The sequence below is a fragment of the Lingula anatina genome, chromosome 2, assembly GCF_051362555.1.
Source record: "Lingula anatina isolate TDL-2025a chromosome 2, LinAna3.0, whole genome shotgun sequence".
Taxonomy (NCBI): domain Eukaryota; kingdom Metazoa; phylum Brachiopoda; class Lingulata; order Lingulida; family Lingulidae; genus Lingula; species Lingula anatina.
In genome coordinates this window covers 8,906,548-8,925,163 of record NC_141768.1, presented here as the reverse complement: position 1 = coordinate 8,925,163, position 18,616 = coordinate 8,906,548, and the positions used below count along the sequence as shown (strand labels likewise).

The following is an 18,616-nucleotide window of genomic DNA, read 5'->3' as shown; positions in this document are numbered from 1 at the left end:
CTTATAAAAGAAACAAAACATCGACCAGTCAAAACGTCTTAGTTTGTGAACTCGTTCAGTACTGAGAAGGACTTCAAGAATCGCCCCCTTGTTAAATTGCTCCGAAATTGTTATGTCTAGAAACCTCTAATCGGTGGCATTTTTGGACAATAAATCAGACCTGAAGAGTGGAAAAAACCATTCCCCGTTAACCGAGCAGAACCACCATCAATGTAACGGGGGGTCATATCGTTTCGTGAAAAAGAATAGATCAACCGGCGTGTATTCCTGCTGGTTTCGGACGAGTTATGCATACGTATCAAAGTTGAGGCAAGAGTACTGCTGCGTATCCGGCCAAAGACACGGTATGGAACAATTTCACTGAGGTTTCCAGGAGCGTAAATTGGATATAGCTTGGGTGATTTCATGGTAACAGATTCCATGAATAACGCTGTAGAGTAATTACTTAAAACACCGGTATGCCTTAAGACCTTTGGAACGTATTGGCGCCTTTCATGTTTTGTTATAGATGATGGCATAGTCGCTTGAAGAATCACAGATCAAGCATGTCCTACTTTTGTTCCGGTAGCCTGTCGGGCCTATGTATAAAGAGTTTTACTGGGTGCAGAAAACCCGTTGTATCCTTTACGTTTTAGTATACAATCGGGAATTGTTTTAAAAACAAACGTTGCCACCATTCGGTTATACATGTATGTTTTTAGGCCTACTTACTCGACCTCTTGCTCAAAACCAAAAAATTCTGTATCTTTCTTAACAGCAATTTCGCATAAGAACTGACTAATTGTTCTTAATTGTTCTCAAAAAAAGTATTTTAAAAAAGTTGGTTTGCTTCAACAAAAATGTTTTAATATCTTACATGGTTCTTTTATACCAGTTAAATTATTTTATTTAAAATGAATATTTGTTTTGACAGCAATGAAATCAGCTACTGTGGTTTAATGGAGAGATATTTATAGGGCCTATCATAAAACCATTAAGAACCAGATTTTAAAATAAAAAAAATTAATTATTTAAAGCTTATATTTGTGTATCAAATGGCGCAGGGGAAGGCAACAGTTTCTCATTTCACTAGCCCATTACTTTTTTCATAGCAATTAATGTTGGTGTCACCATTAGCAACTACCAGTACTGCTGCCGGTATATAAACAAAAGGCAACAAGCAGGTAATGCTCACTATTATGAAATTAATTTTTTTATTCGCTGACAAATGTACACATCAACGCATAATCGAACAGACTATGTTAGTTAATAAATAAAATAGGCATATTTTGCTTCTAACTGTAGGCTAAATGTCTATAAACATTGAAAATTACAAAGGGCATATAGGGATATCCACAACAGTCAGTGGTTGTCAACTTACGTGATATACTAATAATATAAAGCATTATAATATTTCAATAATGTCTTGTTCATCTAACAATTTAACTCATATATAACATTATCATATAACATTATCGACTGTCACTGTCAGCAATACTACAACTGCGTCCTGGACTCTCAAGACTGGGCCGACGCGTCATATACTCTTTTAAACATCCTAATTTACGTTCTTCTCTGTTAGCTTGCCGCCTATCTCCATTGGCCAAATGCACGGGAGAATCCTCTGAATGCTTCCTGTAACTTGAGAAATTCGACAGCGTTAAAGCCACAGAGTTTCTTACACTTGTGCGTCTTGAACCTCCATTTTGGGCACTCTTTAGTCGATCCGACATTGCCCTTCGCAGATCAATTCTAAAACACGGACACCACCGCAACGCAAAACGAAATCCATTACGAAACTTTGAATTCATCCAGCAATACACGATCGGGTTGATGCAGGAGTTGCTCATTGCCAGCCAGTGTATGGAAATCCAGATGAGATTAATGTATTTATAAAAATAGATACCTGGATGACGATCGCCGATCAAGGTTATAGCGTGGAGAGGGAGCCAGCATATGGCGTACAGGGAGACAACCGTTATCATCATTTTCACCATCTGAAAGAAAAAAAGATATGATCAAGGGTCTTTTTCAGAAAAAGAAATTTGATCTTATCTTTCAGACAAAAATTTTAGTCTACTTAGACCCACGTAAAATTAGTGGTAGACTGGTAGTCCAACCAATACTGTGCAGCATAGGTTTCTCCGCCAAAAAATCATGCTTTACGAATTTTCCTGGAGTAAACAGTATTTTTCTCTGACTAAGCCAATCTTTGATCCTCCTTTCCTAGCACTTGCCATAACATAAGATCTAAGATAATTAAAAAAATCATTTACCCATGCTTAAAGCATGGGATTTTCAAACTCCGTCATCACTTCGAGCACTGACCGTGATTCCAAACGTTGCCAAACTGGTGGCCAGGCTCGTCAGGAGAGTGATGAATTAGATTGATTTTGGCGACGTTAAATCATGGTATATATTTGTTAAAAAAGATGGAAAAGTATTTTTCCTTGTTCAATAAGAAGTGATTGAAGTAAAAACGCGTCTTTAAAATCATATGCTTGTCCCTTTACATGAAATATTGCGCCTGGTTTCTAACACGAAAACATGGCTAACACTTCAGAGAAGCTGCATTTGAAAAGTGAGACCCAATCCGAAGAATGTCTATATCATGTGGGATGGGCATATTCATCGAACAGTTAACGCTGAGAATACCTTTTTATTCATAGAATGCAATGCATTTTGAATGTATGCAAACAATAAAAGAACCATGCTTGTGCAAATATAGCAGTTTAGGTTGCAGGAGAAAGGGCCATGTAGGTAACAAATTGGTTACACTGCTCTTAATTTTAAAATATGCATAGAAACACACTGGAAAACAATAACTATCACTGTAATTTTATTCCCTCTACACTTTGGTCTTTGAGCAAAGTAAAAACTTGCTACTATTTAACGCATGCGTCAGCACGCAGGTAGAGGCGTGTGGTTCAAGTTAACCTAACAGATTAAACATGGCCAATCCTTGGGATGGGTGTCTATCAGTTTTTACTGTTTCCAAATGGTTCAGATGTTCTGTGCATTTAAAACCTTTAACGTAGCTGATAAGGTACGCCAACCGTCAAAGTGCATTAGAATTTCAATAAATGAATTACATTTAAGACATTGACTGCGACGATTTTGAACACACGGGTGTGATGATTATACTAGATAAATATCGTAAAATGGAACGTTTGGATATACTTATTCCAGTAAGCTCAGCTAATAGCCAGGCGGATGAATTTTTTCTCAGTGGATTCCTCACCCTTTTAATCCCAACAAATTCAACAATACATATCTGGTGGTAACAAGCACGTATCCTTGGTCGCCGATGTCCTGCGAGTACACGTACATGGGTATCAACTACTACTACTAGGAAAAAGAGTGCCCAATATCAAATTATGTTTGTTTCTCGGTGTTTTCCACAGCTTCAATATCCCTATAATATATGTTAATGGTCGGTAAAAAGTGTGCGTTCTTTGGCATTTTGAGAAAACCCAAGATGGCCTCCATTTTCCATGAAAATTCCTGGGTTTTAACTATATAAAATGGCCATAAATATAATGTTCGTTATCAGATAAAGTTTGCTTCTCAGTGTTTTCCACATACTTATTACCCCTATGATATATATCTGGTTGTTAAGAAGTGTGTAACAGCGTGAAATCTGCTTATTTTGAAAAAAGAAAACAAGATGACCGCAACTTGCCATAGCACATGGATGGTTAGGCCCTATAGCTAGCGTCAGGCAGAAACAGTGGTCGCTATCAAATTAATCACATTAATCCAGCGCCCTGTTACGTTTAGAAGACAACTGAAATAAAAACTACATACTATTTCATTTAGTTTGGAGAATTTTAACTAAAAATAAATTAAACAAATGTAAAAGTTTCATCTTATATGCACTGCGCAACCTTTGGCCTTCGGCCATTTACGTACTTACATAATAATATATTCTACCGGTAGATCCCGACTGATCTTGTTAAATTATCCTCTTTGATTACAATTACATAATTTACGTAAAATTAAACAGGTACCCCCCCTTCTTAGGGGTGTCATATAATTTGACTTGTTATTCCTTTAAAAAGCTTCCAACGTTTGTTTAGGTTGCAATAACTATCCACACCTGTTGCGCAACTGGTGATAAAACACTTGCAGACGCGCACTGGAAAATCACATTTGTGACTCGGAACTGAGAATAAGCGTTTTTAGGAAAAAATTCCCTAGATGATACAATTTCTAATAGAGGTGGTCTTGTCTTGTCTTGTCTTGGAATCATATAATTAAAACAAGAAACGCTAGCCGAATTTATAATGATTGGATAAACCAAGCATTTTGTCAAAAGAATCTATTGTCTCTTAGGATTAGCATGCACAATGTTCACGTTGCTTACCTTTCTCTTCGAAGCTGCCATTCTTTGATCCCTGTTATTGAGGGCCTCCCCAGGAATCTTTTGCACCCAAATTACAACACCAATTCTTAGATAGGTAAAACTTAAGACGCAGAGAGGCAGAACGTATTGTAAGACCATGATTGCTGCCGTATACTGGAACCTCTGTGTCCAGTCATGCCAATGTTCGTAGCATTTGTTATCTTCATCTACTTTTGACAATATTGCTGTTGGTAAAGGGACAACCAGGGACAGAAACCAGATATTTGCAATGACGATGACGGCCATTTTGCTTGTCATACGCTTCCGAAGAGGATAAATAATGGCAACATATCTGTCTACGCTTATCGCCACTAAAGTAAAGGCGCTCAGAAATACTGACACAGCCTGTACGTATAAGACAATAGGACAGAGCAATGCGCCAAATGGCCAGTAGTTCAGTAAGATATTTGCGACAAAAGTCAACGGAATACACAAAACTGCCATCAAAATGTCACTCACTGCCAGGTTGACGATAAAATAGTTTGTGACAGTTCGCATCCTTTGATACGCCAATACGACATAGCATACTAGAGAGTTCCCACCTATTGCCAATACAGTGATGGCCGAGTACAAGACAATCAATATACCCGTTACATATCCAGGTACTATAAAATATGGTATTTCTGTCACATTATTTGAGGCATTTCCTGACAAAGTGGTGGTATCCATCCCTATTGTTTCCAATCCATCAACAGTGTTGGGTTCTTCGCGTGTTATGTGATTTGTAATGTTCACAAACACAGCCGTCGCAGGAACCATTCTGACTCCGTGGAACTTGGTTCCAGTCACTACGGCTGAAGTCCCTTGGATAGTGGCTTGATCTTCAGCATGTGAACCCTCTTTTTAGGTCATTACTGAATTTGTCCAGACATCTGCAAAAAGAAACAATCGCTCTAAGTGGTATTATTCGCATCTCAGCAAGAGCTATGCTTGTGAAAACATTTCTTGAACGAAATGCTACGAGCAATCACATGTGAAAGTATACAAACATGTGTACTGAGGCCGGACAGACTATTCTAATTTACCTCAACTCCTCCTATATTGTTGCACCTTTGAAATGTTTTCTGCAGCAAGCAAAGTACATGTATAAGTTATTTGTTTGCATGCTTTTTGTACATTTCATCGAACGTGTTTTGACACCGTGAAAGGTTTGCTAACAGTACACCTGGTTAAGCCGTTCTGGAAGGTGTCTAAATCCATGCACTCGCATTTTTTTAAAATCCAACATCAAGTCGTTGATTTTCAACACTTATAAGATGTCGTCGTGTCTTATGAACGATGAAACCATATTTCACAGGAAATCCTTATAAGCACTGCTCTGGAACAAATGTGTATGAAATGGCGAAGCCTGCCTATGTTGCTGATGAAGTTTTACTGATGAAATGTAAAAATCAGACATGATTACTGTGGCCATCAGGCATTTCTAAGAAACAGCATAAGAAAGGTGTGTCAAAAACATTGCCATTCGTCATCTTTATAAATATGTCGTGCTAAGCGCACATTTGGCTTCAGAAAATTTTCCGTCGCTGCCAACTTGATATATAACCATGACAGAAAAACACCGTTTACCTTTCAAATCTCACTTGTAAGGTTATTGATATCCATTTATAGGAAACACGCCTCGGGAAAAGTAACTTGTGTAGACCTTAAACCCCCTTTACACTGGACGGCGTCCTTTCTGCATCCTTTGTGCGGCCATGAAACTATCGTAGATAGGAGACACAAGTATCGATTTGGTTGCAGAATGAATGCTCAATGATCGGCAAGTTGACGGCACGTAAAGAATTATTTTTTATTCCCAAACGGGGCCGTACTACGGGACGCAGAAAGGACGCCGTCCAGTGTAACGAGGGTTTTAGAACTTCTGAAACTAGACTCAACAGCTAGGTGAATACTTACAACAATATGACTACGCAGAAGCAAAGAGGCACTTGGATCATTTACAACCCATGATCAATAAATGATTCCCTAAAAGTTCTTATGAAGAAACACGTAAAGTCTAGAAGTTTTCAATTTTGTAACAGAAAAAACAACGACAATCTTATTTAGATATGCCTATTGCAGCAAATCCTTGGCAAAATGGGAGCATGTAAGAAAAACCGCCGTTAGCAAACTGTGTTCATTAAATAGATCTTTTTACTTAGTGTATTCTATTTTGAGTAAATACTTTAAAGAAAAAACTTGCCTAAAGGAAAACGATCTATTATTTTCCTTCCTTTATACAGATTCCTTTTTGTATTCCATCGGCAATTTGGAAGCAATAACTGCTTCAATGTTTCTTTTTGTGCTTCTGGTTTTTCAAAACATTAAATTAGGGAGACACAGTGCTCGATCCAATATGATAGATAAGGTGTTTTGATAAAAACTATTTTACAACAAAGATATTTACGCAATTCGATACCTTTCGTGGCATTAAAATTTGGCATTAACTAGATCTCACAAAGATCTATGGTGAATTGAAACCATAGGCGGAGGATGTTTAATTCCTTTTTAGGTCTGACTTAACTCGTAATGTTTTTTTAAACATTCAACAGGTATAAACATATAACGTCAAATGGATATAAATATTTGTGTTAGCAAACATATAAATGGAGTTTAACACCAGTTTAGTTCATACCATTGATGACAAGACATTAAGAAAGAAGTTACAGGCAAGTGGTTTGCCAGCTTTCTTATTTTTTCGGAGCTCTCAGTCATGGCTGGACAAATCACATTATTGAAAACTAAACTGTGTTTTTGCCTTTTTTTCATTCCCAACTGAGAAGAAAATATGGACAATACAGGTTGCCTCCAACCTTAAAGGTATACTTTGCGAAAAGTTCCCATTTATTAATTTGTGTGTGTGTGTGTGTGTGTGTGTGAATACCCCGCAAAGCTACTTATGCTTCCCAATCAGAAAAAAAAAACTCAAGTTCCTGATGTTAATATTTTGAAAATATGCTGGTCTAACGTGTAAAAGTGAATAATTTAGTTGGAGATTGTATAAAACGTAAAACTAAGTGTGAGGTAAATGACGCCGTAAATGATTCATCCGCAAAAATTCCGCATGGAATACCTTTAACCTCCTCTCTCTCTCTCTCTCTCTCTCTCTCTCTCTCCCTGGGGTTGCAGTTAAATGCAGACGTTTATTTCTTATCGTTTTTTGAGGCTTCCTATGAGTGCTTTATTTGATGATAGTATGCGGATTAAAGGTGTCGTATACGGCATTAATGCTCGGCCAAGACCTTTACTCAATAATCTTCAGGAACCACTATGCCACTATGACACGGACCATTGTACTATATTCTTCTTAAGTTACATATGCCCTTTAAACACGTTATTAATACAATTTCTTTTTGCAACTGACATATACCGAGTCAGCAGTTATGGTTACACATTTGACTGGGTATTAATTTCGTTGAAACAAAGGGATACAACATGTCTTTTGATATTATTACGGGGTATCTGCAATGAAGTTGGGAAGGCAACAATGATACCATGTTTGATGCCTTTCAGCTTTACCGAAATTTAAAATATCAAGAATTATTCAATATTCATACATAATAACATAATTTTGTATCTGAAATCAAGAGAGAAGAATAATAAATAATATAACTTATTACATCTTGACCCTTTATTTATCTATAAAATATCAGCAAATGTTGCATCTTTTTATCACATTAGTGTTTTAGACAGAGAACCTGCCTGTTATGACAAACTTGACAGAAAAAAAACTACGAATAAAAAAGTTTCTGGTGCTATTTAGGTTTTATGTCCACTCCTGTTAACACGTTTCTCATCCTGGCTCTCAGCTTTTTCATCGGAAACTTACCTTTAAAATATTTTCATAGGCATGTTGTTTCAATAGGTAACGTGTTGGTGGGTAGAGTGCCCGACACTGTGCTGAAATACAGGTTACACTGTATCTGTCCTGTTTGAGTATTCTACCTGTCAACCAGAGCTACTTGATTATGTGTGTGAGATGGAACGTGAGTATACATCCAAACTCCTTTACAAAATAAAATTACTTTTGTGTAAAAGGATAACTCTTATTACACAATGAAAACTATTAATGAATAACTAAAAGCCCTTTCTGTAGCAAAATCGACAAATAAATTCATGAATCAATCATCCTATTTCTAAACGGCCCAAAGGATTTCGTGATTCCACAATCTACATGACTTGTTGTTATACCACAGTCGAAACCAAACTAACTAACCGCTTGTACTTTACCTCCAATCACTTGTTCCAACTGATGTAACATGAACAAATGCTGAGAAACATCCTTGCCTTGGCTTTAAAGAGAACGAAGCGTGAACCTTGGAGAAAGAGCGGGTTTAAACAAGACCTCTCATTTTTGTGGCGAAACAAACCGTTCCTGACACAGTTCGCAAGGTCGCCGTATGGTATATATTGGTTTACAATGTCGCTAATGCAACTTGTCAAAGACTCAAGAGGGGGCTGCTCGGATAAGGTCAAATACAACTGAACTTTTGCCAAATTTTACAGATGTTTGAACAGATACCCTTAATACTGTTTACTCTAACTGGATGTTTTAGGGCATGTACGGTGAAAGTGAATCTACCAGATTGTATCAACTTCAAATGAGAGAAATTTTCAGGTCTGTGTAGCGTGTTAATCTGCAGCTTGTATGACATGGGCTAGGAATGTGGTCCGAAAAAAAATAGCCAAAATAGAAAAAAAAAGAAAACATAAATATCGAAAATACATAGATAAAGATGAAATGAAATGAAGTTTTAAAAAGTGATCCAGACAGACTGAAGAACAGAAAGACAGACAGATAGATAGATAGATAGATATAGAAAGATAGATAGATGGATTGATAGACAGAAACACTGTAGGGACAAAAAGAGAGAGAGAGAGGAAGAAAGGAAGAAAAATTAATTCAATGACTATAAGAAAAAAAAAAGAAAGAAAAGAGAAAACTAAAATTAGGCAGATTAAGAGTGTAAGAAGAAAGGCATTTTTAATAATTCATTCATAGAGTTTCCGAGAAATAATCAACAGCCTGCATTCCAACGCTGTCAAGATTATTTTAGATAGTTACAAATCAAAATCCTCGACCTCCATTAAATGTAAGATCAGCGTCGCGTTAAATAAGAAAATGTTCTTTAATTACCAACAGGTTTTTTTCTGCACAGTAGGATGGAATCAAAGTAAACATAAATCACACATAACAAGAAATAGCAACAAGGGGCCTGCCTTTATCTAATCTCTTTCCCACCGGTTAAAAAATTACATTCTGATAAAATTGACTCAAAACTCTTTCTAGTGGAGTTAACAAGAAAAACAGCAAGAGTTCAGGTAGAAATCTACCTAAACATTTCTGCAAAACATCGCAGCAGAATACATATAGCAAACACACAAGGCAAAATATAAGAACTGTTTAATTTGCCACTGCCACCAATAACTAGACAAAAATGCTATCATTTGAAACGAATTTCAACAAAATTACCTAAATGAACAAAGGAGAAAGCAAAAAGTACATAAACGAAAAAAATCGCTAATTACTTTTTAGCGAAATTGGAAAGAATCGTATTTCTCCTGGAATGTACAGAAGAAGCATTGACAGCTCGAGTTAAAAGCTATTAAACAACATTTCAACACAGTTATCCAAAATGAAAAAGGAATCAGAGGTTAAAAGCGTTGCAAAATACGTTTCAGCAAAATTACCTCGAATCACCTTTCTAGTGCCAGTGGAGTAAGTAGCAAAAACAGCTAGCGTTCTCGTTTATCATAGGCAGGAGACGAGCACAGGTGCTGGCGGAGATAAGGGAGTGGTCAGGTGAGGGCTTTTCAAGATAATGATGAATGTCCCACTCAATCTCTTTTAATGACAATTTAAAGGAGATCACATGCTATATCCCCATATTGAAATTGACATAACGGTTTACCTTTCATTCATGAACAAGTCCAATATGTCAGATGTAGTGAATGATAGGTTTGCATACCTGTTACGCGTATAGAAAATATTTGTTTCTGTCTTATCATCCGCTCCGTGAAGTTAACATGCATGCAATTTTGGGGATCTCAGTTGATCCAAAAAGATTAAAAAAAAAAAAAAGAACCGGATGAGGCCGGTACTTGCGGTTTATTGGCTCGTGTAATACTTAGCCACTTACGCCACTTTCTGGGCGCCAATTGGTTCTTTTACAGAAAATAATTGACCAAACTATCACTGAACTATAACAGTATTCACTCCATTGTTTCCTGAGAGAACCGATTGAATGATCTTAGAATGTGATTACAGTTTGATTGTTCTTGCTCTGTTTTTTTTTTTCCAATCTCACATTTTTCAGTCTTTTGGTCATACAATACCGTGGATTTAAAGTGTTACAAAACACAAAACGATGAGCAACCCTAACTTTGTAAACATTTTAGACCGATTCACGAACGGTGCAATGTTATGTAGTGTGAATGGCCCTACGTGGAGTAACTGCACGTAACTACAGGCTATGACTGGGAAGTACATTAAGGGCACCATGTAGACATGTAACAAGCGCCCGCGTTCTTTAAGGAATTCTACCACAGTGTAGACAGGTACATTAACCGTGTAAAAAATGCTCCACGGGGAGTTGAGCTCGCTAAAAGAAATAATGCATTGCGGTACTCCTCTCTAAAAACAGTTGTTATCTCAGTACAAGAAAGCTTATTTGCTTTGCTAGTTACAATAATGTGATTGTGTTCAGTGCTTAGCCTTTACAATTGACATTAGCGATTGGCATGCCCCTTTTCAATTTAATTATGCTTACATTTTGTACTCGAATGTCTGAAAAAACTGCTTCAAAACGGATGCGTGTAAATTGTATCAGACAAAGGTTACACAGTATTTCTCTCCGGGTGAGAAAGAGCGAGTTTTCTCTTTTTGTGGCCAGTAAAAACTCGCACCAAATTTCTGGATCCAATATCCTTCTCATTCAAACAAAGCTAAACAAATGTTTTACGCTCCCAATTACATAGAGTTGGGTTATCAGGCTAAGTAGTCTCAGGTATCTCACAACCGTGTCAGGAGAATGTAAGCCACTTGGCGCCGTAATTTAGAACCTTGAACTAATGTGAGGCTATCCATTGTTAAGACATCAGAAATTCCTAATGGTTGTTACTGGCATTCTGACGAATGTAAACGTTTGCTTATGTTTATGTGGGAACTGGTACCCCAAGCCATATAAACATTTCAATTCTGAGTTATTACATGCTATAATGCCGTATCGGTTTGAAGCAATTGTTCACTATACAGCAATTTTGATACATGGTTCTTTTGTAGGAAAGCCTCCGTGTTTGAAAAATTATTTACATGCATTCTTTCATTTAATCCAACATAACATGATGGTACAAAAAATAACAAGTAAACAAACCAATGCCATGCTATACTTACTCATTACAGCTGGACCCAATTCACTGTTCGCCCAATATATAATCTTATTTAGCTGAGAAACACGATTACGGCCTGGGCAATTACCCCTGCCAGTACCGGGCAAAGAAAAAGATCATACTCTTTAATGGGTCAAAATGTAAATCACTGTTCCCTATCAAATGAAATAAGATTCTTTTAGACCAACACACGGTCATGCCAAGCTTTGATTCATATCCCGCTATTTCGGGACCTTTATGTCAGCGCAGGTGGGAAAATCTCATTTTCTTTGACCATTCGAATGTTGCCTGCTGATCTTCTCACCTTTCTGCATTTTCTTTTGCCTTTTTTTTCGAAAGTATGGCCTGTTTAATTGGATGCGTGAACGGGCTGCTGCCAATATATATAATATACATGTAGTTACATCCTCGCGCGCGCGAGCGTGTGCGTGTGTGTGTGTGTGTGTGTGAAAGAGAGAAAGAACGACTCTTGAATAATTTCCAAAACATATTAAACATCTGGTTGTTTTGGCCTTTTCAAAAAGCCCACTAAACGTCAAACACGCCTAACATATGTCCGCTAAGTAAGTACCTATATCGCATAACGAAATGACGTTTTTTACTCTTCAGTTAATGCATTTTGCCTGACCCAGCGGCTGGATTCTCAGCGTTACGAAAGAGAGAGAGAGAGAGTCTGATTCGTGAATACTTACCAGAACTATTTGTTTTGGTCTTTCCAAGATTCACTATAGGTCCATCGTGTGTAATGAAAGACATGGTTCATTCTTATTTCCCCATGCAGGCCCGATTTTTTCATCACTGAAAATAATTGTAATGCGTTACAAACGGCTTTTCCCAAAAAAATCCTATAAGCAACAATCTGCTTTAAGTTCCCATAACTTTAGAAATATTGAATAATGAAACTCTGTATAAACACACAAAGGCAGAAAAAACCCACCTGAAACTAAATCCTACCTGTCAATACAAAATATTAAAACCCTCTTATTGGGATCATTTTTGGGCTTCGCTGATAGACATGTACGACATGTTAAGCAACATCTTGTGGTAATCTGTCGTCGTATTATACTGTATATTCGTTTTTGCATCACTTCTTACCTCTCTCCAAACTACTGGTATGCATAACTTTATGGTAGAAACATGCAGATAATTTTACGTTCTTTGGATGCCGCACGTTTCAAAGTAATGCCTATGCAAGCCGTTGATCGCGTAAACAAGTTAGTAAGCTGTTCATATGTCGGTAACACGACACATCTTGACACGCTGCGTACAAGTGTACGCACTCGTCCGCTTGTCCGGAAGTGCGTGTGGATACGTACCCGTTTTTGACATGGATATGGAAAAAAAAGCACGCACTAGCCAGATGCGATGGAAAGGTGTGCATTTACACGTCGTTTGCTTTATATTTGTCATGATGAAATGTACGTCCGCGCGCACATTCGCATACATATGAATTTTTCAGCTCTTAACTGAACGCTTTTACGTCGTTCTTATTACTTTATCACTACTAAATTGGTAGATATAAGGGTACAACATGTACGCCATGCAGTGCAACTCCCGTGTCATCGTACGTGTTCGGAGGAACCTTAATAAACCCTGTCACTGTTTAAACCTGGAATGCAACGAGTTGCACTAGTAACCCCGAATAACATATCTAATGAAAAAAATATGCTGTACCGATCAGGTTAGATAATGTTTTCATGAGTTACTCGGAAACATGTGGTTATTCAGATTATTTCCTTGAAGGGTTCAACGAGTCTGAACATAATGTATTCTAAGAAGGCAGCAGATGGCACCGTGTCACAGCTTGCACTGACGCCAACTGACAATCTTAAACAAGGAGCAATCTGTTAGATGGACTTGATCGGTAACATAAACACCGTCGCTGGAATTGACGTCATCGAATTCTTTCCAAAAATCTTGGATTTAGATTTAAAGAAATCTTTAAAGCAACAAGAAATCGGCATTTTGTCATTCCTTGAATAACCAAGGAAATGTAAATGAAAAGGGTATTTTACATGGATACGGTAAGCACAAAAAACTGTGAGCAGTCATGCAAAATTTGTTGTTGACATTCAATTTTTGACATCTAGAAACAAAGGAGGGCATAGCTGAGTTATTAAGCAGAAAAATTCACCTTTCTTAATCTTGCAGTTCTTATTATAATTTTATATGAATTAGCGCCATTGTGTTTTGGTGTATCTTTTCTCAGTCTGTTTACAGACTTTCCGTCCATATACCCTTAAATATCCATCCATTGATTCATTCATTCATTTATCCAATCTATCTATATATTTTTTCTCCTCGTAAAATAGGTTTCAAAGCTAATCACAGAGTTTTTAAATTATTGCAAATATATATTCGGTACGTTAAACCAAAGAAATAGATATGTAATTCCTTGGTTAAACACCCCATCTCTGTCAGCTTATTTACAAGCATGTGTCTGTCATTCAGTTCAACTATCTACTTATCTATCTATCCACCCATCCGCCCATTCACTCTCCCATCAATCCATTACTTAAAGCTTGAGCAACCACTCCTCACTCCTTGCGCCGTTCCAAAATTTGTTTCAAAATGTGTTATGCAGTTAGGCACCTTGACTATAATACGCTTGGGTTATCAAATGAGTTAATCTGGGGCTTTTCCGTGTTTTAAGTTCATTGGGGAATGCCAGACAACGGTTCCATGTTCATTTTGATCTTCAGGTACCGAAATGCCAAAATGGTAAATGACCTTTTCAGTGGACATAGTCCTGATAATTAGTGAAAATATTTCTTCTGTGATAAATTTTGTACAGAATGGGCCAGTTTACCACAGAAATTAACTAGTGAAATAGAGTGTTCATAAGACCTTGGACCTAAAAAAAAAAAAGGCGTATCGCAATGATAGTCTTTTCATGAAAACAAAACCAGGGTATCACGCTGATTTAACTTAAAACATTAGAAGATATGCCTTCTCAAGGGCATTCTACTTCCCTTGGGTTAAAAAATCGCTTTTCCTGGTTCATCAGGTACTGTGTTCCTACATAAAAAGTGAGAATAATTAGTTCAAACCATTCAAAACATAAAACACAAAAACGTGTTGTGAGTAACCCTTATTTATTTGCAAATGGTAGGTAGATTATTAAGTTTCTCTCTCTCTCTCTCATACACACACATTTTGTTACTCTTGTGATGTTATGTCACTCCCTTTTAGGTCAAAAACTTTGACTGCTTTTTCTTTCAAAATTTAAATGACCTGTCTAGTCGCTATTCTATGAAATTATGGTCGTCGTATTAAAGACTTCATGAAAAATTTCAAACAAGACAATGAAAAGAGAAAGTAATTGAAAAAAGTATGGACCGAATTAAAGACCTTTCTTTGTCTGTAGACTTTAGGCGACGAATAAACGATTTGACTCGTGTTAAAATTACAATTGTTGTTTTACCATGTTGCCTTTATGTAATTAGGCTTCGGTTTACTTTTTTTCTTTGCTTTCCCTCTAAAAAGCCTCCGCCTTTCAGCAAATTTGAACCTAGAAGCGTTCTTTCCCTTTTTCTTTTTAACTGATTGGATTAAAGTTCCATGTGAACTTAATGGACCGAAACAACCCTTCTGGTGAAGTTTTCAGTAGATGGTTAGTCCATGTTCACTCCTGTCAACGTTCGGAACACTGAGTTAGTTTTAAAAAAACCATCACTGACAAAGGGTAGAGTGGCAGCACAGGTGAAAGAGTTGTTTAACACTGAATAACAGGAGCAACGAAACCTGCTCTCTTACACGACTAGCGTCAGCATTCAGTTAAAGAAAAACCGTCTGATTCACGCACATGACTTGACTCTGCGTAATGTGTTAAGTTTTTTAAAACAAACAGGCTATTACACTTACATGTGGAGGCCCAGTGCTGAAGTGCTCACATTTTACCTATGGCTCTTTTCGAGTTAACACGCCCATAGTACTTGTAGATTCACAACATAAGACAAAATAAGCTTGTAGGGTATTAAGGCAGTGACAGGATTCTGTGTTGAAAATAGTGCCAGAAAGTTTTTACATAGTAATTTGAGACTGCCTTTGAGCATTTTGCAGAAGAAAGTTCCGCCCGTTTCGAAATGAAAAATGTTTAACACAAGTTTTTCGTCTGAGGTAGAAACTCATTTAATGAAACTTCACGTTTGTTTTGGGGAAAAGATTTTAATAGCAATGTCTTTTTGTTTAAAGTCACCAGAATGGGGTTCATGTATTTGCGCACAATCGCTTTAGAATGACAACAGAGCAAGACTGGTATACCACTGGCATGTACAATCTGCGATAATCTTTTGAACAGTGCCAAAATGAACAAAAGTGCACAATAAAACTATTTTGTGTCCATTTAAAAAAAACGTTATCAAAATAAAAGAAACAAATTTTTATAATTGGAAAGGAAACTCGTCAATCATTTTTTTCTGTTACACTTCCTTCATTTTCTTAGGCGATTATGGGATCTTACTGACCATTACATCCATTGCTTTATCTTTCAAAATTAATAACGTTTCATGTGTGGATACCGTATGCTTTATAGGGAAATCCAATGTGCACTCGTGTGTTTACAGTAAAGGTGGGTCAGGTAAATAGGAAACAATTAAAGGATATTCTTTCGAAGACCACCCTGATTTTACCGCCAACCGCCACATCTAAAGCTTAAGAGGTGTAGTACTTATCTGATTCATACAAGAAATATATGCTTATTGACAAGCATAACCGAGGCGATGTAATAACTGACAGATTGGATTACTGATTATCAAAACAGGTAAGGTACATATCGTGCATTTCTTAAAAAGATCCTAGTCCACAGTCACCAAATCACTTTTTAATAACTGGCATAAACACTGGGGTGTATAGTTTACTGCTATGGAGAAAACTGGAAAAGGGTCGTTGTGATTCACAGAATGACATAAAATAGACCTACTCCTCAGGGACTCCTTCCCATCACTGATACAACAGTTTAAAACGTACTAAAGTACGAACGAAGACACGCTTGTTTAAATAATGCATAAGATCTAACATTTGACGTCAAGGTCCCTGACGTTTTATAGCGGTGCACCTGTCAATTAACCTCTTGTATTTATTTTCTCCGTCACACACTCTTGCAATTTACATTCTTTAGGCATAACTAGTCCAAATGAAATCTAACAAATTTATTTTTATTAACTCTAAGAACAAATAAAAATTTACATAAGACACTCACATCACTTCTAGATGAAAGAGTTACCTACCTTTAAAAATCGTAGAAAAGGCCGCTAGGGCAGCTTAGAGCCTACTGCAGGTTTTGTTCTTGTGTAATATCTATTTTTTCGCCACCGGAGAGGCCAATTTAATAACTCGATTAGCACGTGACAAAAACACACAAGCACGTGCCACACGAGCCTCCTAACTCAAAAAACACCCCTTAGCACGCCTCAGAGTGTACATAACCGAGAGAATCAATTTTAGACGCTTGTCTACAATTTTTTGCTGTCGGTCAAAAGTTCGTATAGCTATTTGTCAGGTTATTCTGGGACCACATTTTCATACCTTCCACACTGGTTCTGTTGAAAGCATTAGATGTATGTCTTCGTGCATGTCATATTTCCACAAAGAGGAAACAATCTCTCAGATGGGTCTGCAGTCTTCGGTTTGTAGAAAAATAATTCGCTGGAATTCTTGAGTAAATAATAATAATAATAATTTTACTGAGCACAGAAATAATTTTACATTTAAAGGCTCTCTGACTATTATATATATATATATATATATATCTTGTATAGGCCTATGTGTGTGTGTGTGTGTGTGTGTGTGTGTGTGTGTGTGTACATGTGTGTGTGTGTGATAATAGTAATGAAATGTTAAAAATAGTGTTATACAGTATAGGCCTACATTATAAAGAGATACGAGTAAAATGAGTGAGATCCTTTGTCTATTTGTTTCCTATTATTTGCGTTTTATCATTACATTAGGCCTACTTATAAATTTCGCCACGGCAGTCGTACCCTGGGCAGAGGGTGGATTTAGGATGGTCTCAAGGTGTCTGCAAGTTTACATCTGGTATAGACTCAAAGAGTAATTTTCTTTCAACTTCGATCATGATTGTTACATTCAAGAAAAAATGTATCTCATCTTCCACCCGGTAACAGTGGGGACATTTTCGATCTGACATTTGTCTTGGGATTTGTGTATCGCCCTCTTTCAATCTCTAGGTCGTAATTACTGATTCAGGCCTTCCCAACTACCAGACTCGGCACCTACGGGTCCAGAATAAACCGGTATATCTGACCACACTACCCGTTTTCAAGGTGTGTGTCAGATCGCATAAAAGAGTATCATACCCTATCACAAATTCTGTAAGCCTACCTGTCATCCGGGTATCGCGCCTCGTTTTTGTCAAGTAGGAGTCACATGAATACAACAGACGACTCCCTCAATCAGGGGGTGGAAACGGGCTACTTATATGATTAAGACGAGCCTAGCCGTCAGTACCGGTTATTGTTTTGTGACCTTGAGGAGCAATTAGGTTTGGTCGTTGCGGCACGCATCAACAGTAGTTGAACTACCACACCTGGGTCTTTTGTTTTTGACAACTGTTCACTCGTCATCGAGGCGCTTGTTCAAGACTACAGGCTGATATCTACTAGTACTACCAGTGGCTTCATTAGTAACGTTCCCACAATACTTAAGTTTTCTGTCCGTGCGTACAAACCCTGAAAAAGGACAGCCTCGCTGACGAGAACAATGGACGTTTCTCACCCCTCTCTAGGATTACCCCTGCCCTCAATCTCGTCCATCCCGGTAGTCACAAAAATATTTAACCCCCGACAGAATATGCTTCTGCTATCAAAATTAGGTATACTTTTCTAAATTAATATATAAGTT

At 37.3% G+C, this 18,616-nt stretch overlaps 1 protein-coding gene across 5 annotated transcripts; it reads right to left on the bottom strand.

The window, feature by feature from the left end:
* Positions 1 to 1,164: 1,164 nt before the first annotated feature.
* LOC106168320 (RYamide receptor) lies at positions 1,165 to 17,063 on the bottom strand. Of its 5 annotated transcripts, XM_087006127.1 has the most exons (5): positions 12,851 to 13,173; positions 12,448 to 12,553; positions 4,346 to 5,256; positions 1,886 to 1,976; positions 1,165 to 1,620 (listed from the first exon to the last, which is right to left on the bottom strand). In XM_087006127.1, exons 3-5 carry the CDS (start codon positions 5,141 to 5,143, stop codon positions 1,538 to 1,540), a joined length of 972 nt encoding a protein of 323 aa, XP_086862253.1. In that variant the 5' UTR covers positions 5,144 to 5,256; positions 12,448 to 12,553; positions 12,851 to 13,173; the 3' UTR covers positions 1,165 to 1,537. The 5 variants fall into 5 exon arrangements, with proteins under 5 accessions (XP_086862253.1, XP_086862252.1, XP_013402794.1 ...); XM_087006126.1 differs by lacking the exon at positions 12,851 to 13,173 and adding an exon at positions 16,984 to 17,063 and having other exon boundaries at positions 1,165 to 1,976; XM_013547340.2 differs by having other exon boundaries at positions 1,165 to 1,976; positions 12,851 to 13,159.
* Between the last annotated feature and the right edge of the window lie 1,553 nt (positions 17,064 to 18,616).

Excerpts from the sequence above, each read along its gene's own strand:
- LOC106168320 (XM_087006126.1), bottom strand. The coding sequence starts at position 5,143 with ATGGTTCCTGCGACGGCTGTGTTTGTGAACATTACAAATCACATAACA. Across the intron at positions 1,977-4,345 it reads TGGCAGCTTCGAAGAGAAAG|ATGGTGAAAATGATGATAAC; the intron begins GTAAGCAACGTG and ends TTTTTCTTTCAG.